Source organism: Quercus robur, chromosome 2 (assembly GCF_932294415.1).
Source record: "Quercus robur chromosome 2, dhQueRobu3.1, whole genome shotgun sequence".
Taxonomy (NCBI): domain Eukaryota; kingdom Viridiplantae; phylum Streptophyta; class Magnoliopsida; order Fagales; family Fagaceae; genus Quercus; species Quercus robur.
In genome coordinates, this window is record NC_065535.1 from 68737976 (window position 1) to 68758559 (window position 20584).

At 36.0% G+C, this 20584-nt stretch overlaps 3 protein-coding genes and 1 long non-coding RNA gene across 7 annotated transcripts; 2 read left to right on the forward strand and 2 right to left on the reverse strand.

Annotated features, from left to right (window-relative positions):
• The first annotated feature begins 7418 nt into the window (after window positions 1-7418).
• Window positions 7419-10130, forward strand: LOC126714711 (uncharacterized). Its single transcript, XM_050414985.1, has 3 exons — window positions 7419-8439; window positions 8771-9736; window positions 9815-10130. Exons 1-3 carry the CDS (start codon window positions 7456-7458, stop codon window positions 10127-10129), a joined length of 2265 nt encoding a protein of 754 aa, XP_050270942.1. The 5' UTR covers window positions 7419-7455; the 3' UTR covers window position 10130.
• An 847-nt stretch (window positions 10131-10977) lies between these two features.
• Window positions 10978-11691, reverse strand: LOC126707073 (uncharacterized). The gene is made up of 2 exons (XM_050406668.1): window positions 11477-11691; window positions 10978-11373 (listed from the first exon to the last, which is right to left on the reverse strand). Exons 1-2 carry the CDS (start codon window positions 11624-11626, stop codon window positions 11041-11043), a joined length of 483 nt encoding a protein of 160 aa, XP_050262625.1. The 5' UTR covers window positions 11627-11691; the 3' UTR covers window positions 10978-11040.
• Window positions 11692-12688: 997 nt separating this feature from the next.
• Window positions 12689-17485, forward strand: LOC126714713 (F-box/kelch-repeat protein At4g19870-like). Of its 4 annotated transcripts, none has more exons than XM_050414987.1 (5): window positions 12689-13929; window positions 14171-14311; window positions 14676-14817; window positions 16879-17017; window positions 17147-17485. In XM_050414987.1, the coding sequence occupies exon 1, from the start codon at window positions 12762-12764 to the stop codon at window positions 13680-13682; it is 921 nt and encodes a 306-aa protein (XP_050270944.1). In that variant the 5' UTR covers window positions 12689-12761; the 3' UTR covers window positions 13683-13929; window positions 14171-14311; window positions 14676-14817; window positions 16879-17017; window positions 17147-17485. The 4 variants fall into 4 exon arrangements, 3 of the variants coding, with proteins under 3 accessions (XP_050270944.1, XP_050270943.1, XP_050270945.1); XR_007651664.1 differs by lacking the exon at window positions 16879-17017 and having other exon boundaries at window positions 12695-13035; window positions 13262-13929; XM_050414986.1 differs by lacking the exon at window positions 16879-17017.
• Window positions 17486-18394: 909 nt separating this feature from the next.
• Window positions 18395-20318, reverse strand: LOC126714714 (uncharacterized). Its single transcript, XR_007651665.1, has 3 exons — window positions 20072-20318; window positions 18550-18818; window positions 18395-18497 (listed from the first exon to the last, which is right to left on the reverse strand). It is a non-coding gene; the product is annotated as an uncharacterized LOC126714714 (long non-coding RNA).
• Window positions 20319-20584: the final 266 nt, after the last annotated feature.

Consider the following 20584-nt stretch of genomic DNA (forward strand, 5'->3'; position numbering starts at 1 on the left):
TGATTTTGAATTATAACGCATGGCAAGTTTAATTTAGGCATATGTCTTTTTTTTTTTCTTTTTTAATTTACATATTCAAGTTATGATTTCTCAAATTTAATTTTATATATGTTTAATTTAAAAAAAAAAAATTATTTGACCTTACAGTTCAACCGATAACCCACTAGTTGAACCAGTAATCTAGTGACCCAACTCATAAACCGGGTCAATGTCTGGTCTAGGTTTAATAACTATACTTTCATGAAAAATATAAAAATTACAATTTTAAAATTAATTGATTTTTTCTTTTTTCCATATAAAACTTCTAAAAACATTTTCTAAATTAATATCCTTAGAGCATCTGATAACTTTTTCTCTCAATATTTTAAATTATCACTATATCTTACCTTCGAAATTTTGAGCTAAAATGTTTCCGGCCCGTCCATGGCTATTGAATTGCCACCTACTATAGCTCGAAGAATGGCTCAGCGTCTAGGCCTTTTAGTGATAAACAGTCTTTCGGCCTAGAATTCTAACATTCTAATTATTTCACAGGGTATGCTACTGAGAAGGACACACACAACCAGGCCCAAACCCAAGCCCCTCTTAGGCCCAACTTCAATTTCATTTCCATCGCGAACTCATAATGACACTCTCTCCGTCGTAACTTCCAGTTCCAGTTTTATAGACTGTGTCTGCGTTTGATCTAACTCACTAAAATTGAAAAGAAGAAGAAGAGGGTTTTGGGCCAAACTATCAAATCTCCAGCTGCAAAGTTTGGGCCTTGGAGTTTGGGGTTTGTTTGCTATTCACATGTTGGAAATTTTGAGGATTTGGGGATGTAATTTTGAAGCATTTGTGGGCCATTGGATCTTTTTTATTTATTTATTCATATCTTAGTGAAAGAAGGCCCAAAATTACATAATAAGCAATAACTAGGATCAAAGTCTCAAAAAAAAAAAAAAAAAAAAACTAGGATCATACCACAATGTGATCATACCATAATGCGATTCACGGAATATATTTCACTTTGTTTAAAATTTCAATCACTTAAAATTAAAAAACATAAATAATTCTAATATAAATTAAAATTTAAAAAGAAAAAACATTAATAACTTATCAAAATAAACATAAAATATACAATATTCATCGCAAAATGTTATTTGAGAATAAAATTACCATCAAATGATATAAAGAAAAATTTAATGTCCAAACAACTCATCAAGGTGGAATTTGCTTATTACTAAGATCCTATATGTAACTTACCAGAAAGATATCATGTCAGTTTTGATTTTCATTCTTTTTTTGCATATTAGTTAGTTATAACTTTTAACTTCTATGTAAATTTTTGTTTTAACACAATTGTTATCTTGAGATAAATCTATAGTCATCTCATCTTTACTACCGGTACTCATCCCATGCCTATTGCCATTGTTATCCTTTCTTCCATAAAAGCTTTTACAAAATCCAAAATTGAATAATCCTTTTTTTTTTTTTTTGGCCGTTGGACATCATCAATATTCCTAAAAGACCAAACTTTGGATGCTCCCACAAAAAGTCATACATGTGCAAATAGTAATGTGTAGTAGAAAGAGAACTCAACATACAAACACAATTATGGCTTGTACAGACTGTTAAATATATTATTAGCAAAGCGATGTGTTATACCATATTGTATATACTAGAGTGAATGCAGAAGGAGAAGCATAGAATAGACATCCATGGAGAAATCCCTTAAGGGCTACATCTTTATTGTATAAGTGTGTAATACAAAATCTGTGTTACAATGAACCCTAACATGAGTATATATAGGCGACTAAACCCTAGACTACTAGTACAAGTAAGAGTGGGTTTGGGCCTATTATATTGGGCTAATATATCTAACATATCTCTAACACCCTCCCTCAAACTCATGGCGGAAGCTCGATGAAGACTTGAGGTTGGATAAGCATGAGAAGATCACTTGGAAATGCCTTGAAGAATGCCTTTGAAGAAACAATATTGAATAATGTGCCAATTGACCAATTTCGGAGCTTCAAATGAAGAAATGGAGTCCAAAATCGGAATCTACGCGAAAAACTAAGTAAGATAGATCCTATTGAAAATTTTAACTTTTGGTCAAAGGTCAATGCAAAAAGTCAGAGTCAACGAAGGCAAAAGTCAACGATTAGTGCTCACGGGTTAGATCCAGGTGGTCCAGGTCGAGTCAGTCAGGGTCAACAGTCAACGAGGTGACGTGTTGTTAACGTGGCGAGCTGCGTGGCTGATAACGTAGCTAGGACTGACGTGGATCAAGTTGACGTGGCTTTTGCTAACATCATTAAATGACGTCAGCATGACATCATCGAAGATTTTCGACGTGTGGTTTGCGCATGTGAAGTTCCTTGGCATGTGGAGTAGAAGCTAGAAATCCTGGATGCGGGTTAGGGCGTGTGTAAGGTCATAGAGGGTCAGATTCTTAAGCTGGGTAGATCGGCGGACGACAAGGCCTTCATGGCGGCGTGTATGCCCAGAAGACGATTTAGGAGTCAGGAATCTATGGCGGCACGTGGGAGATTTTCCGTAGACAATCGTGGCGCGTGGAGGCGTGTGGAAAGGCTTTAAGTAACCGGATTTCTAAGTTTTCCTTACGGGAGGCCGAGGAGCACGCCTGTGGGGTTGGTTTCGTCAGGTGTGCTCAATTTGCACATATGTGAATAGTGAGTGGCATGGCTTGCTTGAGAGATTAAAGACCTAGCGGTGAGGAAGCAACAGAGTTTCCATGGGAGATGTGTGATGCTGTAGGCCCAGATCTAAAAAAAGGTGTGGGCACTGTTGTGGATCTGTGTTGCGCGTATAGGAATCTTGTTTGCTGTGTAGAGATGTTTGTTTGATGCCAAGAACGAAGTTTAGCTCTGATACCATGATAAATATATTATTAGCAAAGCGATATGTTATACTATGTTGAATATGTTAGAGTGGATGCGGAAGGGGAAGCATAGAATAGACATCCGCGGAGAAATCCCTTAAGGGCTACATCTTTATTGCATAAGAGTGTAATACAAAACCTGTGTTACAATGAACCCTAACATAAGTATATATAGACGACTAAACCCTATACTACTAATACAAGTAAGAGTGGGCTTGGGCCTATTACATTGGGCTAATATATCTCTAACAAGGACTACTAAATAGTTAGGATCAAGGGCAAGTTTTGAAATCTTAGTAGATCCAAGCAAGGTTCTTCTATCCTAAATTTGAAAGGTAAAAATATATCATTTTACCTCCAATCTCCAAATTGTTTTACATTTTTCTTCTAGTATGATAGATTAATAAGTATATATATATGTGTGAAACTCCCTCTTAGAGACTTGAACTTCGACTTTTGCCCCTTTCACCACATAAATATTTATACTTGTGGAGTGACTACTGCATCAAGGGTGCGCGGCGGTAAATAATAAAGGGTTAAAAGTATACTTTAATATATTTTTAAATAATTTTTATGACATTACAACTTTTTTTAAAAGAAAAAGTTAACAGATGTTTTAAAGACATTAGTTTATGAAATATTTTTAGAAAATTTTTATAGGAAGAGAAAAAAGAAAATTACTTGTTTTTTTTCTTTACAACTTTTTATATATTCTATAAAAGTGTTATTAAAACTTTGGGCAAATTACTACTTACCTGTTCATCAAAAAATTACAACTTACCCACCTGTAATTTGACTGAAATTTATGTTACTTGTGATTTGAAAGTTGATATTTTAACTACTTGAGATTAGCTTAGTTAAAGTTTTGTAACCCACATCTGTTAAAAATATGGCTAAATATGTAATTTTATTCTACTTTTATGTCTCTCTCCTCTCAAAACATAAAACACATACAAAAACAAGAAAAAACAAGATCAAGAAAAATGAGGATTTTATACTTAAGTTGTCTGTTATTGAAATTGCAAATAAAAAAGGGAGGGTTATAAACAAGACAATTTTGTTCTTTGTTAATTGTAGGCCATCCACATTTGCACAAGCTGCGAAACATAGGAAGTTAGCAGCTGCCAAGGAGAAGGAACTTGCAAACTGTGAGGCTATTTGCAACTCCACTCATCCACTTATATTTACTCATTCAACATTTTTAAAATTATCTTGAATCTAATTTCTTGAATGATAAATTGGGCTTTTCAGGTATTTTGAAGACCTATTTGACTAATCAATGATTAGTAATAATTTGTCTACAATTGAGGAACTTAACACGATATTAGTTTTCAGGTTGGGTAAGTTTTAAAAGCTGTATTGTGGATCCATATAGACTATTCAAGGGTGAAGTTGATTGGCAAAGAGAATAGAGATTAATTATTAGAGTGAAATAGGTCATTTTTTTTAGGTGGTGGATAAACAATTTAAATGAAGTATAAGAGTTGGAGAGCTGGCCTGAATTGATGTCATTTGTGCTGTTGCAATTCAAAGTAGAGAAAAGAAAGCAAAGTCTTTTATTTAGAAGAATCCACGTCTTTTGGACTCTACTTTTTGTCTATTTTGTTGTAAGGATCTCCTATGAAGAAAGCCTCGACATCGCAAGGAATACTAGTTAAGCATGTTTCTTAATAAGTATAAAAACACCCCCCCCCCCCCCCTTTAATCTTGTTTTGTCTTGTTTTTGTATGTGTTTTTATTTTGAGAAGAGAGAGACATAAAAGTGGATCAATATTATATATTTAGCCAAATTTTTAATAGGGGTGGGTTACAAAATTCTAACTGAGTTAACCTCAGGTGGGTAAAGTGTCAAATTTCAATTATAATTCAATATTCTTTCACCACGTGTCCATCTAAGTTTTGAAATTTTGTGGCAAATAAATTATTGGATGCAAAAATTGAAGAGTCTAAAACTAATTAAATTCTAAATCATATATAATATACACATATATAATGAGAAACTATTACATATATTAGAAATGTATAATTGTTTTTAATTGTACTGTGTATATAGATAGGGCTACACACTAATTAAAATAATTACCAAAAAACGGATGATAATAATTTAGAGTTGCTACATTTTCCAATTTGAGAAATACCTAGATGTGATGAGAATTAAAAAAAAAAAAAAAAAAAAAATGATCGCATAATTTCAAAATGGAACCTATGGATTTTTTATTCAATCATCAAAGACTTTATCGATTTAGCTAACTGAAACTCACATGGTTAATACAATTAGAAAGACCAATAAATTGTCAAAATTGCCCCCCCCCCCCCCCCCCCAAAAAAAAAAAAAAATAGCATGGAGCCGCCATGGGATCCAAACGCATAAAAAAAAAAGATTTGGAGAAGCTTCTACTAAAAAAAAATTATTAGAGAAAAAGAAAAGAAAAAGGGATAATTACACATTACCCACCTGTGGTTTACCTCTAATTCTAAGTGCCTACCCGTGGTTTGAATTTTGACATTTTGCCCACCTGTGATTATCTCCGTCTATGTGCCGTGTGCCCACCTCTCCCTCACCGTTATTCTAACATAGGAAATAGATTAAAGGTCACTCCCATCCAGATCAAAACAGTCTCTTTTCCAAAAACTACTCAGTCACTCTCATCCCGCTTACTCACCAAAAATCACTCAGTGTCACTCCCAAAAATCACTCAAAATCACTCACTCACTCCCCCTTCACCGTTAACGTAAGAAATAGTTGAAAAGTCACTCCCATTTCCCATTCGTTCACTCTTGCTCACCAAAAATCACTGAGTGTCACTCCCAAGAATCACTCAAAATCACTCACTCACTCACTCACTCCCATCGTTCGTGCAAACCGAACCGACGAAGACGGCTTCTCCGTTCAGCTGTGGCAGGAAGACTCACTCCTGGGTATCGCGCTTCGCTTCACTTGACTGGGATTTGAAAGCTTGAGGTCATGCATGCAAACCAATTTGAGGAGGATCAAGATTATTGCCTCTGTTCTGTTCAGTCGTTGCAGGTAGATTAGGATTTTGCGTTTTAATCTTTGAAATCTAGGGTTCTAAATTGGGTCTTAAAATGCCGGTGGATTTTAAAATGCCGGTGGTGGGTTTTAAAATGCCGGTGCCGGTGGTGGGTTTTAAAATGCCGGTGCCGGTGGTGGGTTTTAAAAATCCTTTTTTTTTTTTTTTACAGAGTCGGAGAAATTTCCAGCTGAAACCCAATTTTGTTTTTACAGTTGCTCCTCATTTTTGTATGTTGTAGGCTTTGATGATTGTTCTATTTAGTATTACCCGCCTCTCCCTCACCCGATCATGCTCATGATTGTTCTGTTGTAGGCTTTCTCTCTGCCGTGATTTGTATTGTTTAATTGTTTTTGTGGAATGTTACCAAATTGAAATCAGTTTGATCATTGGTTACTGCTTCTGTCAATTTGAAATCAGTTTGATTTACTGCTTCTGTTACCAAATTGATCATTGGTTCTGATTTTCAGATTAATTAGAATGTTACTGGTTGAGTCTATTGTGGACAGCATGTTATAGTTAGTGTCTAATAGACCAGTGAACTAATTATGAATTTGACCAGTGAACTAATGGACCAGTGAACTAAAAACCCTCCATTCCCTTTAAAAGTTGAATAATGCTCATGATTTTATTGAAATAATTATTCAGTCAATTATGATATAAGCTGGATGGTTATATATGCATTTTTAAAATAAGTCCAACTGCATTTTAAGTTCTCTTGTTTGCTCAATTCTGTTTTGAAATAAGTTTGTGATAATAATCGACCAGTTAACTAATGGTGCTGCTCTTATTACTACTCTTATCCATATAGGTATTGAGTCTTTATTAACAATAGAACTAGATGCCTCATTTTTATATGTTGTGTTTTATTCTGTTGTGTTTTACATGCAGATGGCTGACTTAGTATTCAATTTTGAGATTCATCATGGTGGGCAGTTTGTGTGGAACCCAGATTTGGTATATTTAGGAGGTAGTACTTCTTTTGTTGATAATGTTGACCCAGATAGACTTAGTTATTTTGAAATACAAGATATTTGTTGTGATGTGGGGGCACCTAGTACAAGTAGATATCATTATCTTATTCCTGGAGGTAATTTGGAGTAAGGGTTAAGGCTTATAAATGAAGATGATGATGTTGTTTATATGTGTGAGATCCATGTTGCATGGCCTACAGATAAGATAACACTATATGTTGAGGGTGGTGAGGAGCCACTTGCTGTTGAACAACCATTTGGTAATGAGGAAGTAGCAAATGATGATGATGATGTGCATGAGGTGGGTGAGAGTGATGATGATGTGCATGAGGTGCATGAGGGAGGTAATGTGGATGCTGAAGGAGGTGATATTGATTGGTTAGAGGAAGGGTTTGAGGGGCCAGATTTTGATGATGATGTTTTTGGAAATGTAGATGATGGGTCATCTACACGTGCAGCCTCACATAGGCCCTCTGAAGGAGATGATTGGCCATCTACACATGCAGCCCCACATAGGCCCTCTGAAGGAGATGATGGGCCATCTACCCATGAGGATGTACATATGTATGCAGCCCCACATAGGAATACTGCAGCTGACAATGACCCACCTCTTGAAGAGGGTGAATGGATTGACCCACCTCTTGAAGATGACATGGAAAGTCTAGTAGGGTCTGATGATGATCAGCCAGCACCAGCTGTAAAAGAACCTGAGTTTAATGTCCAAACTGACATGAGAAAGCCAGAGTTAAGGAAAGGAATGAAGTTTCCAAACTCTAAAGTATTTAGGGAGGCATTGAGGGAATATGCGATAAAGAAGCCAGTAAATATCAAGTTCAAGCTGAATGAGAAGAAGAAGATATCAGTTTATTGTATCAATAAATGTGGATGGAGGTGTTATGCATCTCAACTACCTGAAGAGTTGACATTCCAAATAAAAACATTCAATCCGGAGTGCACTTGCCCTAGATCCTTCAAACACAGCCAAGTGACTTCAACTTATGTTGCAAAGAAGTTTATGCAGGAGTTTGACAAAAACCCCAATTGGAAAGTGGCTGGTGTTCAACATCATGTGAAGCAAGCACTTGAAGTTGACATAAGTTACAGTCAAGTGTATAGGGCAAAAAGGAAAGCTACTGACTTGGTTACTAGGGATGAACAGCTGCAATATGGGAAACTTAGGGATTATGCAGAGATGATAAGATTGACTGATAAAGGAAGTAGGGTTATTTTGCAAACTGAAATGGAAGATGAAAATGCACAGCCGAAATTTAAGAGAATGTATATTAGGTATAATGCACAAAAATTTGGGTTTTTGGGAGGTTGTAGACCAATTATTGGTTTAGATGGGTGCCACTTGAAAGGCAGATTTGGGGGGCAAATACTTTCTGCCATAGCTAGAGATGCAAATGACAATATTTTCCCAGTTGCATTTGCTGTTGTTGAGCAAGAAAACAAAGATTCATGGGTATGGTTTCTGCAGCAGTTTTCAGATGACATTGGGGATCCACAGCAACTTAATCTGGTCTTCATCAGTGACAGACAAAAGGTATGACCTACGATTGTACTAACATATTTAGTAGACATTTTTAAAGTTCAATAATAATTGAGATGCTGTTTTGTAACAAAGATGCTGTTATGTAACAATTGTACTAACATATTTAGTAGACATTTTTAAAGTTCAATAATAATTGAGATGCTGTTTTGTAACAAAGATGCTGTTTTGTAACAAAGATGCTGTTTTGTAACAATTGTACTAACATATTTAGTAGACATTTTTAAAGTTCAATAATAATTGAGATGCTGTTTTGTAACAAAGATGCTGTTTTGTAACAATTGTACTAACATATTTACTTGTTCTGTTTTGTAACTTGTATAAGGGCCTTATACCTGCAATTGAGATGCTGTTCCCAACTTGTGAGCATAGATATTGTGTGAAGCATATCTATAATAATTTCAAAGTGGATCATAAGGGCTTGGAGTTGAAGGATGCACTGTGGAGATGTGCTGGAGCCACAACAGTGAGGGAGTTTGAAAGAAGAATGCAGGAAATGAAGGATTTGGATGTCAAGGCATGGGAGTATCTTGCTGACATCAACCCTGCACAATGGTCTAAGTCTCATTTTAGTAGTAGAGCTTTGTGTGATTGTTTAGCTAATAACTTGAGTGAGTCTTTTAATGCCATGATTTTAGAAGCTAGGGATAAGCCAATTTTAGCAATGTTGGAGTGGATTAGAGTTAGGCTCATGACCAAACAATACAAAAAGATGAGAGGTATAACAAAATACACTGGAAAAGTTTGTCCTAATATTCAAGACAAATTAGAGAAGTTAAAACATGAATCTATACCTTTCAGTGCTACTCCAGCAGGCAGCTTCATGTATGAGGTTGATAATGGTCATGAGAGACATGTGGTTGACTTGGCTAAGAAAGCATGCAACTGTAGGATTTGGGATTTGACAGGACTTCCCTGCAAACATGGGATCTCTGCTATTGTTAAGAACCTGGAGAAAGTGGAGGACTATGTGCATCCTTGTTACTTAAAAGAGACATTTGCTGAAACATACAAAGAGATAATACAGCCAATGCCTGGCCAGTCTGAGTGGGTTAAGACTAACCAACCTGCTCCTGTTGCTCCTCATGTGTATAAACCACCTGGCAGACCACCAAAGCAAAGAAAAAGAGATCCTGAAGAGCTAAGGAACCCTTATAGAGTTTCTAGGATGAACAAGACAATCAAGTGTGGGAAGTGCAAGAAAGAAGGACATAATGCAAGAGGGTGCAAGGCAGGCATAACTGGTGAAACTCCATGGCAGAGAAGAGATAGACTTGCTAAATCAGCAGCTGTAAGTATTTCCATGCTTTGAACTATATTCATTTCCTCAAGTATTTCGTGTGTGTAACTTGTACTACCCTCTTTGTAGGCACAAGACAGTAAATCTACAAAAACAAAGCAGACTGCAACACCTCAAACTGCATCTCAGCCACCAAGTGCTAGATCTCAGAGTGCATACAGAGCTTTTGGTCAAACTGCATCTCAACCTGCACCAAACAATAGATCTGAGGCTGCAACTCAACCTGCAACTAGATCTAAGGCTAACTGGTTCTCTTCATCTTCACAACCAAGCTTCCATACCCCTAGAAAGACATGGGATTCTTTACCATCTCAGGCACTTCTGGCTTGTTCTATTTTGTTTATTTTTTTCCTCTTACTTGCTATTGTTGGATCATCTTGCTAATTGTTGGATCACTTTGCTAACTGTTGGATTTTGGTTATGCAGCCAAGTGCATCTGCTAGGGGGTTTAAAGGCAGAAAGTTTCAACCAGTTGGTGGAAATGGCAAGAATGCAGCTGGCAAGGGCAAAAATGCAGCTGGCAAGGGCACCTAAAGTAGTAAATGACAACTTGGAAGATGTTAAAGTTTCAACAACTTTTTTGTTATAGTTCACTTGTTTAATGTATAGGTCAAGTGTCAAAAACAATATTGGCAATTTCGGTTGGAAATATGTATGTCTGAGCACTAGTGGACTAGTTGGTGGGTTTTAATTGGAAGATGTGTAAAGTCACAGGATGTGCCAAAAACAATGTTGGCAATTTTGTATGCATGTGACATAAAACTTTGTTAATGTCTCCACTTTTATTTTGTAAAGTCACTGAATAGGTTGCTCTTCTTTTATTTTGTGAAGTCACAGGATGTGCTCAATGACTCTTCACTTTTATTAATGTTAATGTGCATTGAAATAGGATAAAGTATTTTGTTGTGTTGTGCTTGTCTTGTGCTTTTGGTGGACTTTGTTTTTCTTATCTTGTTCTTTTGGTGGATTTACACAGGTGTATGTATTCACACAACAAATCATGTGTCTGTGTAAAACATGTTCCATTTATAGGCAGGTGTGCAACAAATCATGTATATGTGTAAAACATGTTCCATTTATAGGCATGTGTGCATTGACACAGGTGTATATATTGAACCAACATGTTCCATTCAAGTTATTATGTTATTAACATTTCCACATAACATTTTGTGCCAATATATATCAATCACAGGATGAAGTAAAAAGGAATAAAAAAATTATACTAAACAATATTTGCACAAAAACAACACTTTCCATTTCAATTACCCAATAACATTTCAACATCCCACCAAGCATCATGGCAGATTAAGGTTCCTCGCTCTTACATTATTGTTCACTGAGGCAAAACACAACAACAACATTACAAAAATGAAAAATAACCATGACAAAACTAATGCCATCTTGTACAATCTCTCACTCTCTCTAACTCTCTTAAGTTTCTCTCTAATTTCTACATAAAGCTCATGAGTTTCTCTTTCCCTCCGGTTACATCTTTCTTCCATTTCCTTAGTTGTCATTTCTCTCTGATTTGCAAGCTGCAATTCATTCTCAAGCATACTTATCCTTTCACGGTCACTCTTACAAGTTTTGTTATCCACCCACTGAAAGAAGCCACATTTGGGACCAACCTGAGCATTACAATTATAACAATTAATTTCACAGTTCACAATTAATCACAACTAATAATTCAATTCAACTCAATTCAAATACAACAATGTAATTGTTACTTACATTAAATTGACTACAACCAACGAATCTTCTTCCATAGTTACCAGCTTTTCGACTTGTTCTTAGGGCACAATTCTCAAGGGTACATAAATGACCATCTCCAGCACGGTAGAAACCACTAGTTGTAGAGCCATTGCCAGTTGATGAAGACATAGCAAAAATTTGTTACAAGCTTATAGACCAACAAATCTGTTACGAGTGGTAAGAATCAACTCATCTAAATTTAGTAACAACTACTCATGCTACAACCACATTGTTAAAAAAGTTGATGGGCCACAGACCTTTATTTTAAAGTAATAAGAAAATGCAGATATATATTCATAACTGTTAAGCCAGTAATAAGAAAATGCAGATATAAACCAATTCCATGGTTAAGCAAGAACCGAATTTGGAAGAAAGAATTTGGAAGAAAGACTACCCAATTTTAAAACCCACAGGAATTTTAACAAAGTGACCGTGCATATTAAGTGAGGAAGAAAGAAATACAATTATCACCGGGCATTTTAAAACCCACCACCGGCAAAAATGGGTTTTTAAAACCCACCACCGGCACCGGCATTTTAAAATCCACCACCGGCACCGGCATTTTAAGACCCAATTCAGAACCCTAGATTTCAAAGATTAAAACGCAAAATCCTAATCTACCTGCAACGGCTGAACAGAACAGCAATAATCTTGATCTTCCTCAAATCGGTTTGCATGCACGACCTCAAGCTTTCAACTCCCAGTCAAGTGAAGCAAAGCGCGATACCCATGAGTGAGTCTTCCTGCCACAAATGAACGGAGAAGCTGTCTATCTCGGTTCGGTTTGCATGAACGATAGGAGTGAGTGAGTGAGTGAGTGAGTGATTTTGAGTGATTTTTGGGAGTGACACTGAGTGATTTTTGGTGAGCAAGCGGATGAGAGTGACTGAGTGGTTTTTAGAAAAGTGAGTGTTTTGATCTGGATGGGAGTGACTTTGATCTATTTCCTATGTTAGAGTAACGGTGAGGGAGAGGTGGGCACACGGCACATAGACGGAGATAATCACAGGTGGGCAAAGTGTCAAAATTCAAACCACGGATAGGCACTTAGAATTAGAGGTAAACCACATGTGGGTAACGTGTAATTATCCCAAAGAAAAAACCCAACTAAAGTAAGTAAATCCTCTCAACAAAGCCCATTAAAGCAATGGGCCTCAAGCCCTCAACTTCACTGACCTACCCACCCATCCCCTGATTTGAATCCCGTAAAAACTCCTCTCTATTCTCTGATTGAATCGGATCTAAAACCCCCTAGAATCTTCAAATGTCTGCGGCGGCGAAATTGAGTGAGAAGGGCCAATCATTGGCCCTAACATCACAATCTTCCACCTCTTCTTCTTCTTCGACAGAGATGACAAAAACCGTCTGCTTTCGTGCAATTTGTAAATCTCATCAATCGTACTGGTTTGCGGTTAATATTTCCTTCGAAGCCGAAGAAGAGTTGGAGAGCAAAAGAAAGGGAAGAGACGCAGATGAAGAAGACTTGATGGCCCGCTTCTGTGGACGTCGTCATCACCACTTCGATGGCGTGACTTATGGTAAGTTCCCAACCCTTGAACATGATATCCAACCTTACTCTACTGCTAAATTGTCACACCGGTCATCCTGGGCACTCATGGGCTCTAAATTATATTGTGTTGGTGGTTCTTTGCACGAACTTAATAAGTCTAAGAAAAAGAAATCTGATTATTCTCGTTTAGTACGAGTTTTTGATTTCAATTTCCCACACAATGGCTGGAATAAGAACCTTTCACTGATGATCAGTCGCAGAGAGATGCCTGGTTTGGCGGTCTTAGATGGAAAACTCTATGTTTTTGGCGGTACAGGGTGGTGTAATAAGAAGTCACCGTGGGCTGAGGTTTATGATCCCAGTGTAGACAAATGGGAAGCCTTGCCTCAACCTCCCCCTTATATTATAGATACTATAGAAGACACACCAAGTTTTGTTGTGGCTCTCCATAATTTAAAAAAGATTGTTCTTGATGAATATCTGTTCGATGTGATTACTAGTTCCTGGGAGATTTTGAAGGAGGATTGTCGTGATTGTTGTGATAGAGCTGTTAACCAACAACCCGTGGCAGTACAAGATACCATATATTGGTGGTCAGATAGATACGGGTCAGATGGATATGAATCACTCGGAGGATGCCCATATATATATATGCCTACGATTTTAGTGAGATGAAGCTGTTTCAAGGGCCTCTAAAAGGTTTAGAGCATGATACTGTGATCTCGGATTCCCGGTCCAATCTTTTACACATGGGGGGTGAATGTTTTTGTCTGCTTTGGTGTCACGGCCTTACCAAAACGCAATACCATTGCACCCAACTTCAAGTCTCCAAACAAGGCCAAGGAGTTTTGAATGCACGTGTACTCTCATGCCAATCTTTTCTCGCTCCTGGAAAGACTTCTCTTTTTCAAGCACAAATGCTGTATGTTCAATACTGTTTTACTTTATTTAATTATTTGTTTTTATCATTTTTGAGGAAATATAATGTAATATTTGCATTGCTTTTTTATTCAGTTTGTTCTTTTTAAGAAACCATTTTAAAATCCTAATATTTGGATACTAAAGCCACAAAAATAACCTACTACATACACCAAGTACAATCCATTATAACTAGCCTTTGTCATAGGCATCCGCCATTGCCATAATTTGTCTCTATGTGGCAGGGGTATTTCTTTGCATGAGGATAACCGACAGGATGAGGCAAGTGCATCCCTAGAAGTAGCCAGCAACAATGGTAGAAAATTGCAGGATGTGACGAACCATCAGCTATACTAGTCTAAGCTAACATAAAACTTATGTAGAAGGTGAGGATGATTATACTTTGTTTTTTGTTTTTGAACTTACATGAAGAACATAATATTGATTACTTTGGATAGTCTTTGAAATATGCTTCTTTTCTAGATGTAGAGTGCAAATTTATTGTCTCACAGTACAGTTTGAGGTTGACCATATTATGACCAATTATTTGTTTTTATCATTTTTGAGGAAATATAATGTCATATTTGCATTGCTTTTTTATTCAGTTTGTTCTTTTTAAGAAACCCTTTTAAAATCCTAATATTTGGATACTAAAGCCACAAAAATAACTTACTACTCCAAGTGCAATCCATTATAACTAGCCTTTGTCATAGGCATCCGCCATTGCCATAATTTGTCTCTATGTGGCAGGGGTATTTCTTTGCACGAGGATAACCGACAGGATGAGGCAAGTGCGTCCCTAGAAGTAGTCAACAACAATGGTAGAAAATTGCAGGATGTGATGAACCATCAGGCTATGCTAGTCTAAGCTAACATAAAACTTATGTAGAAGGTGAGGATGATCATACTTTGTTTTTTGTTTTTGAACTTACATGAAGAACATAATATTAATTACTTTGGATAGTCTTTGAAATATGCTTCTTTTCTAGATGTAGAGTGCAAATTTATCGTCTCACGGTACAGTTTGAGGTTGACCATATTATGACACCTAGCAAACACTGGGTCATGTCTATATTTTATTTCTGGTGCAATTGTCTAAAAACCCTAAATATGCATGCGTTATTATGCATAGAAAAGAGTGGACCCTATAACAAAGGGCGGAAATGCTAGCAATTGATTGTCATCACAAGAATGTGAAATGGTGGCAAATATTGGTAATGTCTATAGTAGCCTGTGAAATAAAAAGCAGCTCTATATTTAAGAAAAAGCTACTTTAATTGTAGTAGCAGCTTTGCGCATATGCCATGAGCCAACTCTCATGTGTCAATGGTATCTTCCTTGCATTCTCATCTAATAATGGAAGTAATACTATCAATAAGACTCAATTACAAATTACACCCTCTACTTGACCTCTTTATTTTCATCCTTAAAAGTTTTTTTTTTTTTGAATTTTTTTCCCTCTACCTTTAAATTCAGTGTTCAATATGGTCCTTCCATCCAATTCGGTAGATTGAGTTTTGTTAAGTTCCTCAAAATGATGCAATTTTGATTTTTCTTTCCCATTTTACCTCTCATTCTTTTTTCTTTTTCTTCTTTAAAATTTTCATCTTTCAAACACTTATAGAACCACACCAAATGCAAGCCAGAAGCCTCACATGAGAAAAATAAATGCAAGCCTGGTGTCGTTGGAGGTGGTGAGGAGAGGGGAAATGCAAGTCCACTTAAACTCTATGTTGGTAAAATGCTCCCAACTCTCTCCAACTAAGCCCATGCCACCAGTTATTGGCCATGCAAAACAGCAATCATAGCCACAGTGAAACTCAATCGTAACTACCACTCTATTCAAAATACAAAATTCTAATCCACTCAATCGAGATTCTGTTGCCCAAAATGCTGCCCAATAAGCGTAACGAAATTTTATTGGGGCGAGAGAGAGAGAGCAGAGTTTTAGTGAATGGATACTTGCTAGAACTTCAGCTCAATTTTAATATTAGGGCAAAACTTAGATACAGTACCTTAAGTGCAGTACCTTAGGTACCTTTTTTAAAATTTAAAAACCTGTCCACTTACTTAATAGTGAAACTGCCGTTTACCTCTCCGTTTATTTCTTTTTTTCTTTTATTTTTCCCCTATTTCAGACTCAAGAACTCCCACAAGAAAACCCCAAAACTCACCAGCTCCTAGATTTCTCTATGACGTTCTCTTTTCTTCTCTTTCTCTCTCGCTTAGATTGTTTGAGTTATCGAATCCAGCTCTCTGAACTCTCTCTCTCGCTCTATTTTCACATATTGGTTGGCTGGAACTAAAGTGATTCGTTGGTATGTATCGACTAAATCTCATTATAGGTTTTCAATTCTAGTTGTTGGGTTTGTGTTATTTTGAGGTTGGTATAGTTTTTCTCTGACTTGGGTGTCAATTTTGGCTAATGGGTCTGTGTTATTATTGCTTTGGTTAGTTTTGATATGGGTTTCCAATTCTAGTGTTGGGTTTGTGTTATTTTGAGGTTTGGTAGAGTTTTTCTTTGTTGATTTTGATTTGGGTGTCAATTTTGGTTAATGGGTCTGTGTTATTATTGCTTTAGTTAATGGGTCTATGTTATTATTGGAATGGAGTTTGATTCAGAGGAAGAGGCATATTTATATTATAATATATATGTTGGATATGTTGGATTTAGTATTCATAGAGATTGGCTGAACAAAAGAATCTAAGTGGTGCTTATTTCTTTTGGAAGTTACTCTTATTTTGTTTTCGTGTAGTGCTTATTCTATTTCAATTTTACTTGGAAATGGTAGGCATCAAGCATTGCGTCTGATTATTCTGCAAGGGATGGCAGCAATGCTAGTCGTTAGATTCCATGGGTTTAAACTTAGTGTGGTGGTAGTTGGCCATGTTTAGTATTTGTAGATCAATTTATTATGAGCTTACTAGCTCTGTGACCCTGGTCTCCCTATAGGTAAAAAATATTTATTACATTTGGGGATCACCAAGGAAGAATTTCATGCAATTACAAGGTTTACCAGCTGGGCGGTAGATGTTGACCATGGTTCAGATCTTCCTAAAGTTCCTGATGTCAAATTGCATCTAGAGTCAATGTAATTAGTTTGAAATTGTCATAATGTAGATTCATTCTTCAAGTTTTCTTGTAGGAATTTTGGAAAAAAATTTGGTTTGGTATTTCATTTTAAGCAATTGACCCAGTTACTTTTTTCATGCCATGACAGGGAGATTAAAGAATGTGGTGGAGATGCAAGTGGAGTTGAAGACATTGTGAGGAACATGAAAGCAGTTGAAAGGACAGTCTTGGGGTTTATGTGCAAGCATTATTGACATGGGAAGATTGATGTGGGTCAAGGAATGTGGTTTAGAAACAGAGTTTGTCATATATATCCCATCAAGCATTTCTCCTAAAAGCCATTTACTGATTGCCAGACATACCAATCGATTTTGAGATGTCTTTGTTTTTTCTTTTATGTAAGGTTGTATGATTTCCAATTTTGCTAGAATGTGCTATTGTATGACACTCTTATTCAAGTTTTGAAATGAGGAGTAGAGTTCTAGAATTGCTTGGCAAATGAATGAAATACATTTAACACGATTTCACTTTCATCTCTTCAGTTTGGACTTGGTTAGGGACAATTTGACAATTTTTTTTTTGGGATGAAATTTGGTAATCAACATGAGTATTGCAAAAATTTACCTAACCAGGACAAGGTACAATCTGATCTGGTAGATTGCATACTCTCTAGCAGCGTTTTAGCCTTCAGAAAAACTAAAGAGGAAAAGCACAAAGCAATATTTGATTTGATCATAAAACTCTCACAAAATATATTTCACTGGTTATAATTTCCTAGTGAAATATGGTCAACTTTATACTGCACATGTAACTGATTCTCTAATTTCTTTTTTGAGCAGCCTACAATTGATACACTTAGCTTACTTTCCAGCTGCTTTCCTCTTTACTCTTACTTTACATCCATGACCAGTTCTTGTTGTAAAAAAATGTCACTAGCTATCTCTGCCATTATAAAGTGGAGCAAGTTTAAACCCTTTTACTCTTGGCTATAATTTGATTAGCCGTTCACCTATTCCATTCTTGAATTTTCTTAAGCTTAGTAGAATCGTAATCTAGTAATCTGCCTGCACTTTTTAGATGGATGCGCATGAGCAGATGTGTTGCCCTTATCTGAACTCCCATTAGTCATGCTGACTTGAAAAAGGGCTTGGCCACATCCACTTTGGCTTTTGGAAGTTACTCTTATTTTGTTTTCGTGTAGTGCTTATTCTATTTCAATTTTACTTGATAAGGAACTTAGTTTTGATAATAAAATGAAGTAACCAATGTTTTATTAAATTGTGAAGTCACATTACAAATATCACATGGCATGTTGCAAAAGAGAATTCACTAATTTATTAAATCATTTCCTTTGCTACCATTTGTAAACTAAAAACATAATTAAATACAATGCTTATTTTGCAATTTTTAAATAAATTACAATTGTACAGAATAAATTGAATATATTCATGAGCTTAAGTCCTACTACCTATTCAATCTAACACCAACTGCCTCTCTGCCTCATTGGCGAACAATACTGCCTATTCAATCTAACACCAACAGCCTCTCTACTTGATTGGCAAACAATATGTTCAAAATGGTTGAGCTGCAAATCACTTTGTCTCCATTAAACTATCATATCTTCTAAGAAAGCAAGCAGTGTAGGAAAAAGGCAGTCAAACACCTGCTTTTGTAAAAAATCTGGACAGAAAATAGGCAGGAGCAACCTTGCATCTTGTGACAATTTAATGAAGATGTTCCTTGAGAACATGCTTCAACTGAGAGGTCGAGAAAAAAATGAACAAATCTTTAAGCATGCTAACCCAATTGTCATTATTTTCCTGCAATAATGAAAAGTTATACATTCAGTAGATACCACATTTAAAAATCAAGCTACAATGTTAATGACTAGTCACCACTCACCAGAGCAGTCTTAGAAGATATGACAAATAAACCAAAAAAATTCACTAGCCACTAAAACATCTCAAGGTATTGCTAATATCAATGCCTCCAATAACTTCCAAAATATGCAAATTAAGATATTTGAATTTAATTCTCTAAGATTAGTATTTGATTGCTGTTCTAAGAATCTTTTGCCTTTCCAATTTCGAATTTCTGATTTGAAACTATCAATCAAACACCAAAGACAAACATCAGACATTGAAAAAATAATTAGAACTCAACTTCATCAAGGTGAACAGAGAAATCAATGTCCATCTGTTGTTAATTTTCCTTTGTACCTCTTCCACATAAAACTCAAATGCTTCTCACTCTCTCTTCAAAACTGGATAGCCAGCTTCAAAGGGTACTATCAATAGTTACCAATTTACATTATCACCAACTACCTGCCACTCTACAAGGATCCCATCATCCTTAAGAGGCAATTGTACCATCAATAGTTACAAAGAAAGCACTAGAACTAAATTATCACAAATAATGCCAGTGTTCCGCCCTATGTATATGATCAATAATTATAAGCGGCCTTATATAACTAGCAATTATTTTTTATGCATAAATAAATTTGATAAGACTAAGACATGGTGTTACAACAAAAATTATTTTTTATGCATAAATAAATTTGATAAGAATAAGACATGGTGTTACTACAACACAGTGATCCACACAATTAGACATTGAAGGGTTTGTTCTTTTCTTGCTTTTCCTACTGATGCGATGTCAAAATGGTTTCTTAGGAGTCTATCAGCTTTGTGGTTTATCAGACCAATTAACCAAAATTGACGCCCAAATAAGAATCAACAAAGGAAAATTCTACCAAACCTCAAAATAACATAAACCCAGAAACTAGAATTGAAAACCCAAATCAAAACGAACCAAAGCAATAATAACACAGACCCATTAACCAAAATTGACACCCAAATCATAATCAACAAAGAAAAACTCTACCAAACCTCAAAAGAACACAAACCCAGCACTAGAATTGGAAACCCATATCAAAACTAACCAAAGCAATAATAACACAGACCCATTAGCCAAAATTGACACCCAAGTCAGAGAAAAACTATACCAACCTCAAAATAACACAAACCCAGCAACTAGAATTGAAAATCTATACTGAGATTTAGTCGATACATACCAACGAATCACTTTAGTTCCAGCCAACCAATATGTGAAAATAGAGCAAGAGAGAGAGTTCAGAGAGCTGGATTCGATAACTCAAACAATCTAAGCGAGAGAGAAAGAGAAGAAAAGAGAACGTCATAGAGAAATCTAGGAGCTGGTGAGTTTTGGGGTTTTCTTGTGGGAGTTCTTGAGTCTGAAACAGGGGAAAAATAAAAGAGAAAAAGAAATAAACGGAGAGGTAAACGGCAGTTTCACTGTTAAGTAAGCGGAAAGATTAAATTTTAAAATGGTACCTAAGCTACTGCACCTAAGATTGTCTTAACAATAAATGGAAACAAATTTTTATAAATTGTATTAGTAATCTTAAACCAAGCAAAAGAATGCAAATTTAGGGTCACTACATAAAGAAGCTATCATCAAAATCAATTATCTTTACAATTTAACAATTCAGCATCAGCCTTAGTTAGAGCATTCACAGCAGTGGAGCTAAAAATTTAGCTTTTTAACTCCACCAAAAGTTACTTTA

Coding starts and splice junctions, on each gene's coding strand:
- LOC126714711 (XM_050414985.1), top strand. CDS start 7,456: ATGTATGCAGCCCCACATAGGAATACTGCAGCTGACAATGACCCACCT. Junction 8,440..8,770: donor TCATCAGTGACAGACAAAAG/GTATGACCTACG, acceptor AACTTGTATAAG/GGCCTTATACCTGCAATTGA. Junction 9,737..9,814: donor GACTTGCTAAATCAGCAGCT/GTAAGTATTTCC, acceptor CCCTCTTTGTAG/GCACAAGACAGTAAATCTAC.
- LOC126707073 (XM_050406668.1), bottom strand. CDS start 11,626: ATGTCTTCATCAACTGGCAATGGCTCTACAACTAGTGGTTTCTACCGT. Junction 11,374..11,476: donor TTGGTTGTAGTCAATTTAAT/GTAAGTAACAAT, acceptor TGTAATGCTCAG/GTTGGTCCCAAATGTGGCTT.
- LOC126714713 (XM_050414987.1), top strand. CDS start 12,762: ATGTCTGCGGCGGCGAAATTGAGTGAGAAGGGCCAATCATTGGCCCTA.